General features: G+C 40.8%; 1 protein-coding gene across 1 annotated transcript in view; it reads right to left on the reverse strand.

Moving 5' to 3' along the window:
* The window catches only part of DOCK5 (dedicator of cytokinesis 5), a 186,340-nt gene that overhangs the window by 54,108 nt on the left and 115,019 nt on the right, over nucleotides 1–17,213 (reverse strand). Inside the window, exons 18-26 of the mRNA XM_081076534.1 lie at nucleotides 16,855–17,038; nucleotides 12,786–12,883; nucleotides 12,459–12,548; nucleotides 10,958–11,058; nucleotides 8,759–8,893; nucleotides 6,779–6,890; nucleotides 5,996–6,066; nucleotides 5,277–5,383; nucleotides 920–1,056 (exon numbers count right to left, since the gene is read on the reverse strand). Of these exons, the coding sequence (XP_080932660.1) occupies nucleotides 920–1,056; nucleotides 5,277–5,383; nucleotides 5,996–6,066; nucleotides 6,779–6,890; nucleotides 8,759–8,893; nucleotides 10,958–11,058; nucleotides 12,459–12,548; nucleotides 12,786–12,883; nucleotides 16,855–17,038 (1,035 nt within the window). The remainder of the gene's footprint in view (nucleotides 1–919; nucleotides 1,057–5,276; nucleotides 5,384–5,995; nucleotides 6,067–6,778; nucleotides 6,891–8,758; nucleotides 8,894–10,957; nucleotides 11,059–12,458; nucleotides 12,549–12,785; nucleotides 12,884–16,854; nucleotides 17,039–17,213) is intronic.

Below are 17,213 nucleotides of genomic sequence, written 5' to 3' on the forward strand. Positions count from 1 at the left end.
ATGGTGTCCGTTTGCAGTTCTGTGGTGGAGGCATGAAATGCCTGTGTAATGAGAGCAGGAGATGAGGTGGACAGTGGTCAAACTGGGGTGAACCTTGCTACAGATTTAGCTTTGGGGAAGGGGACAGTGTTCTTTGCATCTGTGAGCACAACTGAATCTAAAGATATTGGTAAGAGAAAGGGCAGAGGCAAAACCAGGAGAGATCTTCCTGTTCTATGGAAAAGTAAGTGCCATGTAGATGCCGTGTGTGTGTGAGTGTGTGTGTGTGTGTGTGTGTGTGTGTGTGTGTGTGTCCATGGTTTGAGCTTAACTGAAAAGATTCTGCAAAGTTCTCTCGCCTCTTCAGTGGAAGCTATGCCCTAGGCCTGTGAGCTGCGCTAGGTCCAGGACATGGTAAATACAGGGAGATTCAGTCCCACGTCTGCAGTGGACATAGGTCCTTAGGTCACAGAGAAGAGGCCAGATGAGAAAATATATAATTTGCGGTAGGCTCGGAAGGATCGGTGTCAGAGAGAAAATAAAAATGAGAATTTCTAAGAGGCTCAGGAATATCTGCAATAGTGTTGTCAGGTACCAGAGGTGAAAGAAGGTCAAGGCTTCTGCATAGATAAAAAACGTCTAAACAGGGTTCTGGTTCTGAAGAGTCCTCATAGGGCTCTCAGTGATGGCAAGCCAGGAAAATCAGCCAGGAGCAGGCCCCAGCAGTCAGCAGACCTCTCCTGGACCTCGATTTGCAGAGCAGGCTCCAGCAAAGAGAAGCCTCTCTAATCATCTCTAAAATGGGTGCAGCCTGCCTAGGTATCCAGGTTCTAAGCTGCCTGGGCTGAGCCCTGAGACCAGGAAGGCCGTGGGATCAGTGTCATCCTCGGCAGCAGGGCCAGTGTGTGCTATGATCTGCATGAGTGACAATGTGACTCACCACATCCTTCCGGTCCAGCACTTCCAGGATGTGGCTCAGAAGCTGCGAGCTTGCCTCATGGTCAGGCTTGCTGGAGCTGTCATCTAACTGGCCGCTGAGCTGGTCTATCAGCAGCGGCAGGAGCACATCTCTGCACTCTGAGAGAGGAAAAAAAGGCAGCTCAACAGTCGCACAACCACCTCCCGAACCGCCGGCCCCTTCCTGCAAGCCTCTCTCCGATCATCCCCACATCTCCCAGCTCTGGACTCCACTCAGCCGGGCAGGGCGCCCTCCAGGCCCTGAGGCAGATGTAAGTTCAGGCATGAAACTTCAGCCCTGTAACTGGATTTTTAAAACTAAGAAAATTACTCTTATCAGAGAGGTACTTGTAGTCTTAGCAAAATGTCTGAAGTATTTAACAATTTCCTCAGCTTGAAAAGAAAAAGCCAACTTGATACTTGAAAGCAAAGTCATATGAAACTAATAAACAAAGCAAGTTGTACACTTAAAAATCTACCTAATGGAGAAAATTTATTCGAAGATTGCTATAAATACTGAGCTTCATGAGTACATTTTAATGTGTTTCTGTCCACATTTTTGCAGGCACATGCACTTCACAAAGTAAAATCCATATCTTCCTTTTGGAATCTTCACTATTATAAAACATTATTATAATGAGTCCAGATATTCTGGACACTAACGGAAATGATTGCTAACAGTGAGAGTATGTCTTCTAATTGGAACTATCCAGTGCATGCTTTCTCTTCTGTGCAAACACCTCATCTTTATCATCTCATTTTTCCTTTCTGCATCCTTAGAGGCAGACATTATCAGAACATATTATGATGTTTAGTAATAATACATTTTTCACTTCAGAGTACTCACTCACTCTCTACACTACTTCCAACTGTGTCCTTGTAACAGTTAAAATTTCGAGGCACCCGCTCATAGGGTCATAAAATATCAGAGCCTGGTTCAACATTCGCAAATCCATCAATGTGATACATCACATAAACAAAATAAAGGACAAAAATCATATGATTCTATCAATTGATGCAGAAAAAGCATTTGATAAGATACAACATCCATTTACGATTAAAACACTTACTAAAATTGGTATAGAAGGAAAATACCTCAACATAATAAAGGCCATATACGACAAGCCCTCAGCTAACCTCATAATTAATGGTGAAAAGCTGAAGCCCTTTGCTCTACGTTCAGGAACACGACAAGGTTGTCCCCTATCACCTCTGCTTTTCAACATAGTGTTGGAAGTCCTCGCCAGAGCCATCAGGCAAGAGAAAGAAATAAAAGGCATCCAAATTGGGAATGAAGAAGTTAAATTGTCACTCTTTGCAGATGACATGATGCTATACATAGAAAACCCTAAACACTCCACCAAAAAGCTATTAGAAACAATCAATGAATATAGTAAAGTTGCTGGCTACAAAATCAACGTACAAAAGTCCATTGCTTTCCTATATACCAACAATGAAATCTCAGAAAAAGAGATAGAAAAAACAATTCCTTTTGCAATTGCAGCAAAAAGAATAAAATACCTAGGAATAAACTTAACCAAGGATGTGAAGGATTTATATGCTGAAAACTTTAAGACATTTTTGAAAGAAATTGAAGAAGACACAAAGAAATGGAAAGACATTCCGTGCTCATGGATTGGAAAAATCAACATAGTTAAAATGGCCATATTACCCAAAGCCATATACAGATTTAATGCAATCCCCATTAAAATCCCAATGGCATTTTTTAAAGAAATAGAACAAAAAATCATCAGATTTGTTTGGAACCACAAAAGACCCCGAATAGCCAAAGCAATATTAAAAAAAAAGAGCAATACTGGAGGTATCACACTCCCTGATTTTTCCTTGTACTACAGGGCTACAATAATCAAAACAGCTTGGTACTGGCGGAAAAACAGACACATAGACCAATGGAATAGAATTGAGAACCCAGAAATAAAACCACATAAATATGGACAGATAATTTTTGACAAAGAAGCTAAAAACATACAATGGACGAAAGACAGCCTCTTCAATAAATGGTGCTGGCAGAATTGGATAGCTACGTGCAAAAGAATGAAACTGGACTGCTATCTGTCACCATGTACCAAAATTAATTCAAAATGGATCAAAGACTTAAGCATAAGACCTGACACAATAAACTGCATTGAAGAAAACATAGGTACTAAACTTATGGACCTTGGGTTCAAAGAGCATTTTATGAATTTGACTCCAAAGGCAATGGAAGTAAAAACTAAAATAAACAAATGGGATTATATGAAACTGAAAAGCTTCTGCACAGCAAAACAAACTATTGACAAAATAATGAGGCAACCAACTGAATGGGAGAAGATTTTCGCAAACAGTTCCTCTGATAAGGGGCTAATATCCAAAATATACAAGGAACTCATGAAACTCAACAACAAAAAAACAAACAACCCAATTGAAAAATGGACAGAGGACCTGAAGAGACATTTCTCCAAAGAGGATATACAAATGGCAAATAGACATATGAAAAAATGCTCAACATTGCTAATCATCAGAGAAATGCAAATGAAAACCACAATGAGATATCACCTCACCCCAGTCAGAATGGCTTTCATCAACAAAACAAATAGTAACAAGTGTTGGAGAGGCTGTGGAGAAAAAGGAACTCTCATACACTGTTGGTGGGAATGCAGACTGGTGCAGCCGCTATGGAAGGCAGTGTGGAGGTTCCTCAAGAAATTACGAATAGAATTACCATATGACCCAGCAATCGCTCTCCTGGGTATCTACCCCAAAAATATAAAAGCATCTCTCTATAGAGACACGTGTACTCCAATGTTCATTGCAGCTTTGTTTACGGTGGCCAAGACATGGAAACAACCAAAATGTCCTTCGATAGATGAATGGATAAAGAAGTTGTGGTACATATATACAATGGAATACTATTCGGCGTTAAGGAAAGATGATATAGGAACATTTGTGACAACATGGATGGATCTCAAGAGAATAATGCTAAGTGAAACAAGTCAGACAGAAAAAGCAGAGAACCCTATGATTTCACTGATATGTGGTATATAAACCAAAAAGAACAAGACAAACAAATGAGAAACAAAAACTCATAGACACAGACAATAATTTAGTGGTTACCAGAGGGTAAGGGGGGTGGGGGGAGGGAGATGAGGGTAAAGGGGATCAAATATATGGTGATGGAAGGAGAACTGACTCTGGGTGGTGAACACACAATGGGATTTATAGACGATGTAATACAGAATTGTACACCTGAAATCTATGTAAATTTACTAACAATTGTCACCCCAATAAAATTAATTAAAAAAAAAAATATCAGAGCCAAAAGAGGCTTCTAACTTGATCGAATTCAAGTCCTTCCTTCCACAGAAATGAAGGTGAAATTTAGGGCAGGCACTCACGTGTTCAAAGTTACACGATTAGCCAGAGGCAAGGCTGAGAGGGTTTTCCCACCAACAACTCACTCGCCTTGCCTATTTCTGAGGAGTCCTCTGGTCCTCAGACACCCCTAGTCAATCTAAATAACCTGAGGTCACCCTATGGGGCATCCTGATCTGGTGGAAGCTGCAAAAAAAGATCCCAGAGCTGCCCTCCTCTAGTCCGTCTCGGGTTTATTGGGGGTCAGATCAGGTATTCGACCTCTTTCCCACATCGGCGTTGGGACAGGAGCACAGGGACGCAGACTTAGTGGCTACATGTTTGACTCGCATTACCAAACGAGTCGTATTTTATCAGTATACGAGTTTTCACCTCTCTATGCTCCCCTCCCCTCCCAGCAGTGCGCTAAGTAATCTTCGCACTGCCCCCACCCCCAAACCCTCCGATTTACAGTGTTTGCCAATTTCCTGGTGTAAATGCTTCTATGCTGGTCAATTTTCAGCCACTCATGCAACATAACTGAGCACGGAGTTGAGAAAAGATGCTCGTAATCAGCTGTCCCGGGCTGATACAGGGGGCATCCAGCACATACGACAGCGCTGGCCCCTGTCCCCTGGTTTTTGAGGTTATACGAAGTATGGGTCAAAGAAGACACATTTATCTAAGAGGACCATCTTTCCTGCTTGTCTATTACTTTCTGGGGTTCCTAGTTTGTGGACAAAGCTCTCTAATGAATGAAACACTGGATTGTTCTAATCAAAGATTCAAGAACGCATGATTTTACTCTTTTAGGAACTATTGGAAATATTGAACTGACTTCCCCTTCTCCTTAAAGCCGGTTTCCCAGGATTTCCTTAAATACCAACAAACACCCAGGAAGGACACTGACATTAAAAAAAGGGCAAGTGTTGGCTGAAGAAGAAGAAAAAGGGGAATTTCAGTAGGTTGCCGTTTTGGTGGAGACTTACCCGATTGCTGAAAAAGATTACTCTCTACTATCTTGGTCATGCAGTTAAGTTTCTGGTGAACTAACTGGTTGTCAGGAATGCTCTGAATGAATTTGCAGAAGAGCTCGCTGGAAGAGACACCCAGTGGTTAGTGTTTTCATTCTGCCACGTTGAAGGGATCATTACACTATTATTTCCTCTCTGCTCTGAGATCATGGCATGGAATGGTTTACCTGGAAATCTCTCCCAAATGACCCGACAGCCTGTCTCTAGGAAGCAAAGGAGAGACTGTATTCTATGCTCACTCTAGGGCTCAACCTTACAGCTGACTCTGCTTAAAGTGCCAAAGCACACGCAAGGTCCATCACTGCCTTCCAGACCTGCCTTAACACCCACTTCTGCAGAAGCCTTTTATGGTTAACCCCACCCCAGTGCCGGTCACCATCTGACTTTGCATTCCTGGGGTAGTTAGGTATAGGGCTGGGAGCATATAATTATGTACTTTCTCTGTAGTTAATTTTATGTCTGCGTGTGTTGTTTCCCCAGAGAAAGTGCAAACCTCTTCAGAAGCAGGCTTTGTGTCTTCTTTTGTATCCTCCCCCAGAACTGAGCACAAAGAGGTGTTCAGTGAACACGTGTTAGAAGAATGAGAGCATGTGTAGCAGCCGAGGCCCCAGCCAAGCAGGGGAGCTGCTTTTCTGTTAAAGTCAAGGAACAATTTTTTTGTTGTTGCTATTTACCTGAGTTCAGTAGGATCAAAAACAAGTTTGACATCATTAATTATGTGAGGAAGGTACTTCAAAGCTGCCCCCTGTAAGAAAACAGCAAAGGTGGATTCAATTGCCAAGCGGGATTAATACAGAACTAACTGCTTGATTCCAGGAAGAAAAAAAAGGCTTGGATCTTAAACAAGGAACTGGGCAGGGAGGTCCTCGCAGTGAACAGGAAAGCTGATCCTGTAATACACAATCTCCTAAGATCTTTTTCCTAAAATGTCGGGAGACGCAGCTTTCTCTCTTCACCAGCCACAGGCACTGCACACTTGGAATTCATTTTGTCATCTAAGGAGGTAGTTAACATCTTGACGTCCCCCTCACAACATTGCCATAAAGAACAAAAAAATGAATAATAAAGTTCATATTTGAGTGTTCAGGGCTTGTGTATTTTCCATTTAAAATGACAGTGATAATAATGGAGAGGAGGGTGATTGGGCTTCTGGGAAGAATGGGAGAACTAAGAATAAAAAACCTGCAGGCTGAATTCCCAGGGGCCACAAAAGCCATTCAATGGATGTCTAAAAAGGTAGCTTGTCTTTGGCAAACTGACATTTAAGAATACAAAAGTACATGAAAGTTAAAACACGGCTTTTCCCCCCTGTACTTTCTGTAAGTCATACTACAATCCACCAGCTTCCCATAAATACCGATTTAGTTTGTTTCTCTCACACCACGACTCGTTCTAGGTTGTCCCAGGACATCCTGACCAAAAGCATTAAAAGTTACCCACGATGATGCCAGGCTAACCTTGATCTTGACAGCTTCCTCCAGAGGCCTGTCCATGAGGATATTGAAAGAGAGAAATAACTGGCGGATTGAATTATTAAATTCATCTCCATCGTCACTTTGGCCATAAAATCTTAATAGGAAACAGAGAAAGGCAGTCAGATCTTCCACCTTTAAAAAAAGACTTTCATGGCGATTTAAACAATGCTAGAGGCCCATGCTTCACAGGTCACCACTTTGCATCATGCAGAGAACTCACAGGGTACGCTAAGATAGTTTCAGGGAGAAGCCCAGTGAGCTGAAAAGATAGCACTACTTGGATACTACCAGTGATTTGTACGTAATGTCCTTACACAGAGCTCTCCGACTGGTCCACTATGATTTGCCACTTGGGAAGAGTTCCTCTGAAGCTACCTGACGGCCACAGCCTTGCTGATGTCCTCCAGGCTAAATGTCTTTGGGCATTTCCGGCTTGGAGGGAGAACCGCAGGAGCTGTTCTGCCTGACCTAGCAGAGGAGCCCTGTATACTTGCCTGCCTTCCCCAGCTCATTAGCAGAAATGTCCAATAAGCGAGGGACAGGCCCCAGCTAATTTCTCTGACATATCACACCTGCCACATTCTATCCTCCAGCATCTCTTCTTCTCTCCTCCCTCTTTCCCCTTTTCTGTGTCACTCTAATCATTTGTCTCATCTAATCAAGCTCTAATCATTCCAATGGAAGTTTCAGACAATAGGTAGAAAAGCTCGACCCAGAAACATTCTGAACCAAACCCGGTTTGCAAGTCCAGTTAGTGTCACTCTACCCATTGAACTGGCAACGCTGGGGCTGACCTGCTCTACGAGTGGGCCCTCCCAGGACATACGACACCTTACTCTCCACTGACTCGTGCTTGTTTTGATTAAAGTACTCTGCTTGTCTTCAAGATTTGTCCATCAACTGAAAAGTTGTTTTTTTTCTCATAAATAGGTATTACTGGACAAATGTGACATTTTGTTCCTTTTTACTTTTTATTCATAGTGACAAATTTTGGTCCCTAAGAATTTATATTCCTATTTTAATCTTTCGCAAATGGATAGGAAAAGATAGTGTGTATTGCATTGTGACAGTGAGTACAAATATTTTCTAAATATTTAACCAATTGTTTCAATTTTTTCTTTTGTAAATATCTGGTTTTGCTTTCTATTGTAAAAATCATTCTTTTCTTGATTTTTAAGAACCTTTAATTAATAAAGCCATTAATTTTGACCTCTACTCTCATGTTACAAGCTTTTCGTTCAGGTTGTTTGCCTTTAACTTTGTTTATAGTTTTTAAATACACACATTAAAAAAATACACATGCTCAAACCTATAGACCTTTTCCTTCTGCCTTAATTAACTAATAAATATATTTTTAACAATTTGGATACCCAGTTATTATTGAAGGGTTGGGATGGCACTGGAGTTGTGAGCATTCCCACAAAAGGCACTTCCTCTTTCATGATTTCTTCTCTTTTGGATGAAACTGTTACTCTAGGAATCCAAACTGGGAATTATCCTATCTCTTTGGCTTAGTTTTACCAGGTAGCTAAGCATGATGTCCACAAAGAAACACACACCTCAGGAAACACCTCCGCAAACAATTGCCACCGTTCTCCCTCTACCAACAACAGCTCATGAGCCCACCTTGTCTTGAAGCCCCTTGCTATAGGAAATACAATCTTGCCACAGAAACCTGCCTCCCTAGAGCTTCTGTCACCAGCCAAGTCTTCCAGCCAGCTGCACATTTTAGCCACCAGCATCCGCAAGTCCTTCTGTCCTCACTGCCCTAGAAATTCTGCTGACCCCAAACGACCTTCTCTAATGGTTTCACAATCCACCTCCATCTTTAGCCCCAAAGTTCTAAAATGTGGCAACTCCATGACCCAAGAGCTCACAGAGCTGAACATGAGCATGAGGATTGAGGGAAACTACGTGAAGAGAGAATGGACAGTGTCAGCATCTTACCACAGTGACCATTACCTCAAGTAGAGCACTCTCGACTGGATGATGAATCTAAACAAGTACTTTAAGGCTTTCAAAGCCACAAAAAGCAATTCTGTCTTGCTGGAGTCACCTGCATTAGCCACATAAAAGTTCAGTACCTTGGAGAGTTTCCTTAAAAGGGTGAGAAAGAAAAAAAAAGGTCAATGGGGCAAAGTGGTACTCAGAGGTGTGGGGTGTGCTATTTAGGAAGGGAACCTGGCATACTGGGGAAGGAGAAGTCACGACAATAATTAGCTCCTCTAGAATATGTCCTGAAGAGGGAAATTCACTTCTTTGCAATTTAGTGTCCTCATTGCGGTCTAGATTGGGTGCTTCCCTTCTGCTTAGAAATGGAATGGTTTCTTTCCCTTTGTAGGATTTTAAGACAGGATGAAGAAATGAAAGAGTTGAAGAGATTCAAAGCCTAAAGATATTTTAATCTCTGGTACATTATACAGAGATTAAATATATATATATATACCTTTATATGTTCCTTGTAAGGGAGAGATGGCCTGTCTGAGGTAGTCACCTTAAAAGAAGTTTAATTCCCTCCAATCTGCCCAAACCCTTTGGCATCGATAAATATGAAGCCAGATGGATGGGAAGAGGAGCTCAGTCTAACTAGAACACCCATGGTTCCGAGCTCCCAACAGCTCACTCTGTTCTGAGAGTGCATATTGCTTTTTTTAAGACTTTCCAGTCTTTGGACTCGGCATTGTTTTCATGTTGTGTTAACTCACACATTTGCGGGCCATGACATTTTCAACTTTCCTTCTGGGAACTCTGAGTTTTCTAAGAAAAATCCACAGGAGACATGCAGAACCGACCAAGTTCAGGTTACTACCACCCAGAGTGTTCCATCCAGCTCTGTGTCATGAAGATCCAGAGAAAGGATTTCCTCACCTGTGGCTACTACACACTTGGAAAGTGAGACCACCGGGCAGAAAGAACCCTGTCACTGGTATCTGCTGCTTCCCGCAGTCCAGTGGGCCTGACATCCCTTGTGTTAAGTTGATTACGCTACAGGACATCACTTTTACATCACTTACCTTTTATTACATTTCTGGAAATGCATGCAAATAAAACCAAGAACTTTCCGGTTTAGTTCCGAAAGGGACACAAGGGACCAATGATGTGACCAGACAGGTCAGGCCAGCAGCTACCCTGATAGATCAGCCGGCAGCCATTGGCATGAGCTGGAAGAAGCCACTCTCAAAAAGATCGTTGCCAGACCCAACTGCACTCCTGCCACTAGTGATCACATTGCTCTATAAATCACTGGACAGCAGAGGGCTGGGGTGGCAGGCCATGTACATTGCCACAGCAAGATGAGGACTCCAGGGAGAAGTGCAGAGAGAAGAAGCTGCTTTTCTTAGGGCTCATAAACCAAAGCCAGAAAGAAGCCTGCACGATGGAAAAGGGAGAGACCATTCCCTCTTATGCAAAAGAAAGAAAAATGAAATCTTCTCATATCCTGTAGGTAATAAATTCTACACAGCACTTGTGGGGTAGGGTTGAGGGCCTGACCTGCTAGTCGGTCAGATGCTGTTTTGCTTAATCCACCGTTTGATCCTGTCGGGGCCTGAGGTTCATCTCATTGACACTCAATTTCAAAGATCCCGAGTATGCTCACCTGTCCTGGCTCCTGCCCCTCATGGCTTCAACTCCTCACCTACAATGTTTCCCCGAAAATAAGACCTCTCTGGACAATCAGCTTCAATATGTCTTTTGGAGCAAAAATTAATATAAGACCTGGTCTACTTTACTATAAGACCAGGTATCATATCATATCATATCATATCATATCATATCATATCATATCATACCATACCATATCATATCATATCAATAATGTAATACCAGGTTTTATATTAATTTTTGCTCCAAAAGATGCATTAGAGCTGATTGTCCGGCTAGGTCTTATTTTCGGGGAAACAGGGTATATGTTCTGGATTCTTCAAGAAATAGAGCCTATCTCCTTTGTCACTTCCCAGAAGGCAGGGCCTGAACTTCATACCTTTTCCAGGGTTAGAATACTTAAGACAGCTCCCTCTTTCCACCAGAAAGCTTAGAACAAGGTTCTGCCCTTCAAGGCATGTTTACTTAGCCCCTGACCCTCTTGTTTGTCAACAACCCAGGTCTAAGAGTGCAAATCCAATAACCCACCAACAGGTAGCTCCCTTGAATCATACTTACACATAGGCCAAAGTGGCACTGAAGTGCTTGTTAATGTAGGTTTCCAGGACAGGATTAAAATGCTGGAACTTGATGTCTCCTATCAGTGAAATAATAAATACCTGCCAAAGGTGAAACATATAAATAACAGCACGGTACCAGCCCTAGGCAGTCAACAAACTGGATTTTAACATCTGGGTGCTGTCTTTTCCTCCCTGATCATGTTTGTAGAATTCTCACTTTACTATTCCAGAGCGGAAGTCAAGTCTTAGGGTTTCTTTGGATTTAACATGAATAGAAAGACCGTTATAGGTCAGGCACTGTGCTACGAGCTGTGAGAAACCACTACAAGCATGCATGTCTGGTCTCAGGGAGCTTACTGTCTCAGAGAGTGCAGTGCACAAGTATCAGGGAAGATAGTGGGACAGGAGGGAGGAGGATATGGGCAGGCATTTCCGGTGGGAAGAATACACTAAACCAGAGATGCAGCTAATGAAATAGTCCATGACACTTGGCTCCTGAGAGAAGTGTGGGCTCCCCTGCTAACTAAACTTCCCCAGACTTTTGCCTTCCAGTTTCCCCCTCGGATCACTACCGGGAGTAAAATCTACAAATAACCCCTTTGCACCTACTCATGATGGAAGAGTGCAAAAAAAACCAGCACCTGGTACTTTCACATATGCCCACTGCCAGCTGCTCTGTCCTACAGGAATCTGTCTCCAGTCCATTCCCCAGAGCTCAGGACCAAGTCTCTCTTTTCCGCAAACCTGACCAGGTGTGACCTCAGCTGGAGGCATTTCCTCTCTTGAGCTTACAGCCTTACCTTCAACGTCATCCTGACTACTGCTTGAATTTACCAATTTCTCCAAGCTGGTGAATGACTTAAAGCTGCAATTTACCTTCCTCCTTTGCAGAAACATTCAGGTAAAATTCTGCACTGAACCTACACCCCAACCGTGAGAAAATGATGCTTGGCTTGGATATGTCAGCTTCTTCCACTCCACTGTTTTTTCTGGCCTCCCCAGATCTCCTCCCCTTGTCTAGGTTTCAGTTAGAATGGGTTGTATGTTTAAGTATTTTGTATGACAAATTTAATTGTCTTCAAGGTTGTACATAAAGAGACTAATACTCATTTCTGACTTGGAAAGTCAGTCTCCCTTGCGTGAACACCCAAGAACACAATATACAACAAGCTACAATCATCATTGTTAATGGTTTCTCCAGGCTTTGTGACTAGACAATTTTTTAAAGTCAGTAAAGTGATTCCTGATTTCTAATGTAACATAAGCTTGTTTTCCCTAACGAGAAAGAGAATGCATATCAAAATTGAGATCTAACAGGAAACAGAAAAAAGAAAGGCTTGGAATATAAATCAATGTTTCGAATTTTACTTCCAGAAATTTAGCCTTAAGAAATAATCAAGAGAGATGTATGCATGCAGGAGTCACAATACTTTTTAACTGTAAAATATTGAAAAGTACAGAGTTGTGCGAATAAACACTAGTTAGTATGTTGAGCTTACCAGTGCGTCAAACACAAGGAAGTCATATGTTTCATTGTCTGACATTTCCATCATTATGTTAAAAAGTGCATCTAGTGTATCCTGCAAAAACTGAAGAAAGAAAAACAGAGACGTTATTTGGTGCTTTGAGTTCAGTGTTATACTGAAGAAATTCGGGGAATAATTAGGTTTCAATAGAATAGGTTTAAAAATAGCATTTCCTTAAAAATTGCACACTTGCTTCCCAATGTCGATAACAAGTTTTATATTTACAGTGATAGATCTAATTTAAAATGTTGAAGTAATGATACAATGGGTATATTTCTGAGCACGAACATATATACGTACCTTAACAATCTCTCCTCCATCTACCTCCATTAACTTCTTTAAATTGTGTTTAATGTTCTGGGAGTTTGAACGCCAATTTAACAATCCTAACAGGTCAACTAGGAGAAATGACCACAAACCACAAACATTAGACACCAATTATACAAAGCAACCCAAACAGAACTCTCTAGAAAAGACAATGCTTTCAATGGTGGCCAATCCATCATGTAGTCTTTTAATTGACTGTATCCTATCCACATTAGAGAAAAACCTTGTGGTCTTTCATTTTCCAAAGAGAAAAAAAATTAACCACTAATGTTCGAGTACATAAAATGATATGTGAAAGGAACTCACATTTTTCAAATAATGACATCATAGCCATATAGCTAAAACCTAAAGACACTTAAGTAAACTTCCTCCCTTTAATTTGCTGCTTTGCTTGATTTATCCCTTGTCACTATGTGAGTCTCGATGGTTGCAAAGGAAAAAGGCAACTCATACGAGTATACATGAACTAATTCATTTAAACTTCACATCCACACTGTAGAGCAGATTTCATTTTTTCCATTTTTGAAATGAGGAAACTGAGGCTTCATGAAATTAAATTCCTTGCCTTAGGTCACACAACTGCCAGGGAGTGGTAGGAAGGAATTTAATTAGACATTTACCTGATTCCAAACAGCCATGTCCTTGTTCTAAATTATACTACCTCCCCAGCGTTCTTCAAAGATATAAACAGACAAGCAAATCAGATAAGTTGCTATTTCAAAGGAAGGCATGGCCCTTAGGGTTAAGTCTGGGACAAAAATCTTGAGATTTTTTTTTTTTTGATTTAAAGTGCATAATGTTGACTCTTTAAGCCACTTATAACTTTAATGAATGTTGAGCTACTAAACTGTCACAGAAAAATAGAACAGGCTATTCACAGAAAAATAGAACAGTTACTATTTTATCATTTTGTTTAGTGTACCAAGGTACTACTACTATTTACAGAGCTTTATGTAGTAAAAGCAACCATACATACTTTTTAATCAACGGACTTCTAGAAATACATGTAAGTAGCTGAAAACATATCTGTCCATTAGAATAGTCAATTTGCTTCACAGGTGTGTTTGTTTTATTGGCTTGCATTTAGTCCCTGGGAAGTCTCCAAAACCTGGTGCTGGAGACTCCTTACTGTTAACAGAATAAAGTCCCAGTACCACTTCTAGACGGTAGGAAGGTCCCAGCTATGTTCTCCTGCCGGCCCCATCGCCCACCATTCTTTTTACCTCCCAGCAGTCAGACAGGTGAACTCATTACCCTCCAAACTAGGGCATGCTCTGAAATAGCTCCATGTCTTTGCATGTATTCTTCCTTTTGTCTGAACTGCCCCAAAATACTATAATACGACGTATTTGATAAGCTCCTACTTACATCTCATGACCCGTCTCAAACTTTATTCCCTCTGGGAAGACTTATCCAATCGTTCTCTGCTATCTGCATTGCTTCCTATATATACATGTATGTGTACATATACATACACACATACACGTACACACATACATAATACTGTGTTTCCCCAAAAATAAGACCTAGCTAAACAATCTGGTGTAGAATATTTAGAAGATGGGTGATGTAGATATCAGCAAATCGAGTGTTTAAATTGAGTACTGCTACCTGTCAATCAACTTCCTAACTTTCTGACTTGGAGATAATAAACAATATAACAATATGGTTATCTCTTACAGAAATTCCTTTTGCTTTGCATTAGAAGTTAATTTTCAAGTTTTTATTACTTCTGTTCTTTGAACTGTCATCTCTGGGAAGGATAATCTACTGTTTGATAAATGCTGTCTCTCTTGAATATCCCTTGATAGTCCCAAAAGTACATTACTGCTTTATATTGTCTATTAAGTAACATTTTGACATTTCATAGTTAAAAATTTGGAAAATACAAAAAAGAATAAAGAAAATAAGAACTATCCAAACTTTTGAAGTTATTCCTTTTAGTCCTTTTGTATGTATACATAATAATAATGATATAATAACAATAGTTAATACTCATATAGTCTTTACACTGGGCTAGACACTGTTGCTTTTCTATCACTTATTTTAATTTACTTCATTCTCTGAAATACATAGTATTATTACTCCCACTTTAAAGAGGAAACCAAGTTACAGAGAGATGAAGGGACTTGCCCAAGATGAAAGAGCTACTAAGTGGAAGAGCTGGAATTTGAACCCAGGCAACTGGCCCCAACTCGTCCTCCTATATTTAAACAAAACTGGGATAAAAGTCTATATAGTGTTAAAATTTGGGGCTGTCATGGATTATGTTTTGAAATATATTTGGCAGCTGCATATATTTTATCATGTAACTACATTATATCCTTTAAACTGGACATTTAGATTGTTTCCATTCTCCTTTTAGTAATAACAGTTCAACATCCTTATACATTAATCTTCGAGCACATCTCTCATTGTTTAGTTGGGTTCAATTTCTAGGGGTCAAATTACTGGGTCAAAGGGTCTGGATACATTTTACATCTTTGCTACACTTCCTGAATCATCTTCCATAACTATTGCACCATTTCACCTCGTATCAGCAGTTTATTACATTTACTTTTCCTCTAACAAGGGGTATGTCACTGATACAAGTTTGTCATATTTTCTGTGAAGCTCAGAATGTTTCCTGACTCAAATTTTTGTTTCATTCTTAATGAATAGAATTTGTTTGCTTGTTTGTTTATTTATTTTTGAGCAGTTTGAGGTTCACAAATTAAGTAGAGAGTAGTTTCCATATATCACTGATCCTCAGTTTCCTCTGGTAACATCTTACATTGGTGTGGTAAATTTGTTACAATTGACATGGTTTATTAACTCAAGTCCATAGTTTAGGGTTCATTTTGTGTAGTACATTTTGTGGGTTTTGACAAATGTATAATGATACGTATCCATGTATCCATTATAGTCTCATTCAGTACAGTTTTTACTGCTCTAAAAATCCCCTGTGCTCTGCCTATTCATCCCTCCCTGTCTCCCCCAGAGTCCTTTGCAACTACATAGCTTTATATTATCTCCAGTCTTGCCTTTTTCTGGCTTAATTTTTGGTGAATGTGCTTTTACTTTCCCAATGGATCAGCCCCGAACTTCACTCTGTTGAGTCTAGCCACTTGTCCAAGTTGAAATATTACCCCTGTTCTCTAGCCAACCATGAGTCATCCAAACAAACAATACTGACCCCTTCTAAAGATAACCAACATCTGATCTCTGAGTGTACCTTATATCTACACTGTTTTGTCTATCTTAGTACTTTCCTAAGGCAGCGCCCCTGCCAGGTACCTCACCCAAATCTTCTCAGAGGCCAAAGGGACTCATCGGCTACATAGCACGGGGGCCATAGAATTTCTAAGGCAAATCTCCTGAGCAGCTGATTCCAGGCTCACTCTGTCCAGTAAGACTCCTTCCATATTACATAGGTTAAATGAATAAGATGCTGTTATTAGCTATCAAATGCCATGATATACGCCAGAGAAGTTAAAACTGATGTGAGAGATTTCAAGGAGGAACAAAACAAAGCCCATCTGAACTATTCAGCTGATTTTATGGAAAAGCCCTGAGTGCTTGGGGAAAACATGGGACAGAGGAGACTATATGGGGATAGACGGAACTCTAATAAGAAACCCTCCCTGCTCTTTGCCATACCTGTTTGGGCAGGAGACTGTAATTCTCCACCATTGCCTTATTACCAACATCTCTTGTTACATATATCATACAGGGCATGTTATTAGAGTTCTTTGCTGCCTTGAAGGAAGGAAACCTAAGACGTTCTCAGTTTAAAGCCCCTGTTAATGAATACATTTATAGGTTTTCCAATATTAAAAAAAATAGCAAAATGCTTTTCATCCTGTGTGAAAAATGGACAAAACCTCAGAAGGAGCTTTAGCTATATGGTCAGTACCACCCAGACCATCATGTGAAGAATAGGGAGCAGAATCCAAAGTGCTCATTCTCCTACCTCTGCAGATGTAACTCCAAGTCTAACAAAGGAGCCCAGGAGGACCAAGCAGAAAACTCATTCTGGTGTCACTGCGGTCACCACACTTACCGTTCTGGGTGAGCTTTGTGGAGCAAATGAGGGTGGCAATCTGAAAGCTATCTTTTGTGCTATCCTTGGTTGGAGTCAAGTTGGCCAGGGTTTTGGATGCTTGGAGCTCTTTCTCTTCCATCTCCAGCTTGGTTCCAGGTAGGGTCAGGTAGAACTTAGCATCTTCCATTTTCTTGTTGTCACCCTGGAAAGGAACCATGTTAGGAACACCAAAGGATGGGCAAAACCTCTTACATGCAAATAAAAATAGTATCGATCAGGAACACAGTGCGTTTCCAGCATAAAAAATGGGAGTTCATCAAATCAGACATAGGTCCCTTCCAACTCTGAGACACTGTAATACCTTCCCAGAATTGGAG

The sequence above is a fragment of the Rhinolophus hipposideros genome, assembly GCF_964194185.1.
Source record: "Rhinolophus hipposideros genome assembly, chromosome: 16".
Lineage (NCBI taxonomy): Eukaryota > Metazoa > Chordata > Mammalia > Chiroptera > Rhinolophidae > Rhinolophus > Rhinolophus hipposideros.